Raw genomic sequence first — 5,554 nt, forward strand, 5'->3', positions numbered from 1 at the left:
AAAAAAAAAAAATCTAGAGAGATAATGGAAGATACCAAAAAAAAAAATGATAGTGTTCAGGAATTTCATATACCAATAGAATAGAAATTGAGCACGCAGAAGAAGTCTTTCAAACAATCTCATCAGATCCGATTTCTCGAATCGTATCATCATCACCATCATCTGCAGCACAAGCATCAAAAGCAGTAGCAAAAGTTAGGGAAACATCACTACTATTGTCAGCCTTTTCATCAACGAATGAAATTTGAAACCTCAGCAGCTTCAACTTATTCTGAACCATAATCACCAGGATTATTACCTGCAGTAGTAGTAGTAGTGTTACTAGTTTGGCTAGGTGGCTCCGCTTGACCAATTGTCGTCGACTGGGCATCATTTGCTTGATGACTTTTAGGGTCAAATTGGGGTGGCCACGACCATTCAATCGTGTCCCCTAACAACTCAAGTTTACAAAGGAACTTGAAGGCTTTTCTAACTCTTCCTTCACTTATTTCCTTTCCATTCTCACCTTCGATCTCCTTCAGTATGGCCATTGGAAGACGGTGGAGGGTAAAATAGAGCATCTTTGCAAAACAATCTTCCATGAAATCAAACAGATCCTTAACCGATCCAAAATTCTGCTCCTCTCGAATGAATTTACAAATGATTGAAAATTCAATTGCAATCAAACTCATGTGTTGTTCAGCCAACGAAGTAGCGAGTAAAGATTGGTCAACTAACTCATGAAAATTATGACCAAAAATTTCTTTTGCAGCATTAATAGGGCACTCGAGAAACCCAAGGACATGATCTAGTATCTCTGATTCGGATTCCTCCTCGGATTTCTTAATCAATAAGCGACTTTTGATTAATACAGGAGAGATGATCTTACTTCGGAACCAATTGTTGGGATTCTTCCAATTCACCCACACATCTTTTGCTGAGCTCCATCTTGCTTCATCTAACATGCTGCTGCTGGGAATGGTGTTTTGGTCGACAAAATAAATGGTTTCAAATGACTCATTTAAGGCTTCTTCTAATAAGTTGTACATTAGAGATGATTCCCCACAAGAAGCTGCAGGCATCAATTTTGCAAGAATTCTCGAAAGAACCAACACTGATACGCAGGAAACTCTGTATCCATATTTATTGAAAAATGACATGAAATCATCATCAACATTTTCCCACAAAAATTCTTCCCCTGTAGCTTCTAATTTTCTTATGAAGAGGAAGGCACCTTCTAATTTAGAAGCAGAAGAAGGGTGAGGAGGAGGACATTTAGATATTATTAATTGGATGAGATGATCAGTTGGATTGTCCCCCTTATACCTATTTGTCCATCTCATCATGTCTTTCATGGCCATTTTACTTATCCAATTCCATAAAGTTAGAGCTTCACCCACAAAAAACATTATGCCCGTTTCATTTGTGGGGTCATGGAATTTACGACCAAATAGAATTATATATACCCGCAAGATCAATTTCTTAACATTGTAAATTGGGAGCCCAATGAAGATACTGCTGCATATGTACAACCCCATTTGGGTGCGTATAAGCACATCGATGATGGATTCTATGCCAACTTGAAAGACGAGGTTTTTCTTGAGGAATCTAAAAGGTAAGGTCTTCACCTTCAAGTATTCTAATTCTTTTTGTAAATTAAATTTTTTTACATTTTCACGGATACCTTCTTGGCCTTCAGTGTGGATGAGTAAAGAAAGCCATCTATAGATGATGGAAAAATTACCGACTGCAATGGTTAGAAATTGGGCCACAATTACAATGGGAATCGACCATCTGTAGTCAGAAACACCACCACCACTACTGCTGCTACATAATCTCACATTTTTTAGGGCAATCGACTTTAGAATGGCTTCTAAGACAACTGCTGAAGAAAGGGCAGATGACAAGCCAAAAACATGATGATGTGAAGTTTCACATAACAATGTCTGAGGGTTTCCTGCATAACTGAGTGTATGAAACTTCGCTACTAGATTTTTTAATCTCTCAAGACCCTCTGCATCATCCGTATCATCAATAAATACAAGTTTAGAAAAAACACTGACCAAATCTTTTTGGCCTCTAAACCCTATAGCAGATGACCACATGAACAAAAGCAATACCCAAGGATTAAAGTATCGGTATCGGTCGCCGTATCGATCGGCCAAAATTAAGATACGTATCGGAGGGTATCGTATCGTATCGGAGATACACTAAGATACACTAAAGATACACACATAAATGGATAGGAAACATTTTTTTAAACACTTTTGCATAAAGAATTTGTTAAAAAAAGCTATTGATAATATGTATTATGCACAAACACTAAATTGAGGGTATCATACTAAGAATTCAAGGTTTGTAGTTGTCCCATAAGTGTAAAATCCTTGTTCTCAACCTTGATTTTCACTTTAGTTAGAGAAAAATATGGCTGACAACAAATTTGGAACAAAAACCCCTCAAAAAATCGTGTGTTTTCTGAAAAATTACCCATCTTGGCCATTATATGACTGATACGTATCGATACTCACCGATACTCACCGATACGTACCGATATATATCGATACTCACCGATACGTATCGATACTCACCGATACGTACCGATATATATATATCGATACTCACCGATACGTGCCAATATATACCGATACGTACCGATCGATACATACCGATACGTACTAATACATATCGAAACGTATATTTTACCTCAATTTTATAATTTTCATAGTCGTATCGAGGCATATCGTATCATATCGATGTGTATTGATGGTGTATTGATGCATATCGGTATGTATTGTAGGATATATATCGATACGAAAGGATTTTAAAAATTTCATGTATCGTATCGATGTGTATCGTATCGATCGGCTAAATTTAAGATACGTATCGGAGAGTATCGTATCGGTATCGGAGATACTTAAAACCATGACTGCAACACTCTTGAGTTAGAGAAAGTGGCTTTGAAAGCACAACTAGAGGAGCAATATGAGATTCTTGCACAATTTGATGGTTATGCAGATGAGCTAGCCTTATTAAAGGCTAAGGTTGAAGAATATGGGAGAACTGAGATTGAAAGAGAAGACATAGAAAATGAAGATGTTGAAGATGACTCTACTCCAAAAGAGCATCCTAGCAGTAAGAAGCTCAATGACATTATCAATGCTCAAAGATCGACTCACATCAAATTTGGACTTGGATTTGTTGGGGAGTCTTCCAAAAATACCAAGGCAAATGGTAAGGGAACAGTACATAATCCTATCAAAGTCAATGATAGAAATGCTCAAAGAGGAAAGACACATGTTACTACTGCTGGCAATGTCAAGAGAGCAGTACAAAAAGATAAAGTGCAGACTGGTCCAACTAGAAGAGGAAATCCATCTATATTCCATAAGACTAACCATGCTAGACAACCACAGTTGGCAAGGCCAAGCAGGAGAGCAGAGAGCTATGGATACAGTCAAGGTCCTCAACAGAGGCCTAGAGCATTTGACAACTTCAGAGCTCCTTACAGATGGCAGATGGAACCTGTGATGCAGAGGCACACCTTTCAAGGTTATTGTTACAAATGCAACACTTTTGGACACAAGATCTCAGATTGCAAGTTCAACATTGGTCCAAGGAGTTATGTGGACAGAAATCCTTTTGCACCCCTTATGGAGGAAACAGTTGAATGTTACAGATGCAACAACCTTGGACATATTGCAAGGAATTGTAGAACTGTGTTTCCCCCACAAAGACAGGAGAACAGAGGTAAGCAGAGAGTTTTCAGAAGCACAGAAGATGATGAGATGGAGAGACAGTTCTCAAGACAGAAGAAAGCAAAGAAATCTAAATCTGTCAAGAAAGTTTGGGTTTAGAGAGAGAGAGTAGAAGATGAAGAAGATGCAGCAGCATTTGTTATTCATAGAGCTTTTAAGGCTCAAGGAGACTCTACTCCATGGATTCTTGATAGTGGTTGCTCAAGCCACATGACAGGAGATAAGGAAAGGTTTGAACAATTACATGACTTTGAAGGTGGATCCGTGAAGTTTGGCAACAACAATGGTGCCAGAATTACAGGGAAGGGGTCCATAAGTTTGAACCATGGGAAGGTGAAATCTCTTGATGTCTTGTATGTTGAAGGACTCAAACACAATCTTCTCAGCATCAGTAAAATTTGTGACAAAGGGCATGAAGTAACTTTCACTAGTAAAGGGTGTGAGATAAGAAGATCAAGCAGTGGAAAGGTTGTAGCTACTGGACAGAGAACTTCAGGGAACTTGTACACCTTGACAGAGTTAGAGAAAGATTCTTGCATGGTCAGCATAGATGAGGAGACATGGTTGTGGCACAGAAGGCTTGGGCATATTGGTTTCAAGAACCTTGCCAAGATTTCTTCAAAGAAGGCAGTGAGAGATGTTCCTGAGTTGAAGAAGCTCTCCAATCCTATATGTGCATCTTGTCAAAAGGGAAAGCAAACCAGAATCTCCTACAAGTCTAAGAAGTATTATTCCAGTTCTCCATTGCAGTTGATTCACACAGACCTATGTGGTCCTATGAGGACACCTAGCACCTCAGGAGAGAGATACATCATGTTGTTTGTTGATGATCATTCAACAATGGTGTGGGTGATGTTCTTGAAACATAAGTCAGAGGCTTTAGAAAGATTTAAGATCTTTAAGAAGCAAGTTGAGAATCAGATAGGGAAGAAGATAAAGTGTCTGAGATCTGACAGAGGAGGTGAGTACAGTTGGGATGATTTTGAAGAATACTGCTATGAGCATGGTATCAGAAAACAAACTTCAGCTCCAAGAACACCCCAACAGAATGGTGTTGCAGAGAGAAAGAATAGAACAGTGCAAGACATGGCTAGAACAATGTTGGCAGAGAATGACATGGGTAAAAAGTTCTGGAAGGAGGCAGTTCTAACTGCAGTGTACATCCATAACAGATGTATGTTGAGACCTCATGAAAGCAAGACTCCATATGAAATTTGGTTTGGAAGAAGGGCTACAGCAAGACACTTCAAGGTCTGTGGTAGCAAGTGTTATATCAAGAACACAACCCAAGATTTGGGTAAGTTTGATGATAGGGCTGATGAAGGTATATTTTTAGGTTATTCTACTTCAAGTAAGGCCTATAGATGCTATAACATCAGACTTGGAAAAATTGTAGAGAGTGCTGATGTCACAGTTGATGAAAAAAGGGATATTCCTTCAGGCTCAGGAAATGAACTTCCAGAATTTGAAGATCTTGATGATGAGAATGACCTGGTTGATAGTAGACCCAAAAGCAAAAATGAGATTGATGTTGAACAGGATGAGGTAGATTCAGATGAGCAGAGGAGACACAACAGAGTTGATCAACAGAAAACAGATGAGTTAATCATTAGTGACCCCACTGTAGGTGTTCAGACTAGAAGAATGAAGACCAACACATACTCTCTTCTTTCGAAGATTGAACCAAAAACTGTTGATGAGGCAAGCAATGATGAGAGTTGGATGAAGGCCATGAATGAAGAACTTGATCAAATAGAGAGGAATCACACTTGGGATCTAGTCCCTAGGCCAGTTGACAAGAATGTAATTGGTACTAAATG

General features: G+C 38.8%; 1 protein-coding gene across 1 annotated transcript; it reads right to left on the reverse strand.

The window, feature by feature from the left end:
* Nucleotides 1-72: 72 nt before the first annotated feature.
* On the reverse strand, nucleotides 73-2,113 carry LOC122066733. The gene is made up of 2 exons (XM_042630574.1): nucleotides 299-2,113; nucleotides 73-162 (listed from the first exon to the last, which is right to left on the reverse strand). Exons 1-2 carry the CDS (start codon nucleotides 2,082-2,084, stop codon nucleotides 110-112), a joined length of 1,839 nt encoding a protein of 612 aa, XP_042486508.1. The 5' UTR covers nucleotides 2,085-2,113; the 3' UTR covers nucleotides 73-109.
* Nucleotides 2,114-5,554: the final 3,441 nt, after the last annotated feature.

This window comes from Macadamia integrifolia, unplaced genomic scaffold (genome assembly GCF_013358625.1).
Source record: "Macadamia integrifolia cultivar HAES 741 unplaced genomic scaffold, SCU_Mint_v3 scaffold2550, whole genome shotgun sequence".
NCBI classification, from domain to species: Eukaryota; Viridiplantae; Streptophyta; class Magnoliopsida; order Proteales; family Proteaceae; genus Macadamia; species Macadamia integrifolia.

Bases quoted from the DNA above. Each gene is read 5' to 3' on its own strand.
- LOC122066733 (XM_042630574.1), bottom strand. From the start codon at position 2,084: ATGTGGTCATCTGCTATAGGGTTTAGAGGCCAAAAAGATTTGGTCAGT. The intron at 163-298 runs GTAATAATCCTG...CTTGTGCTGCAG, and splicing joins CACTACTACTACTACTGCAG to ATGATGGTGATGATGATACG.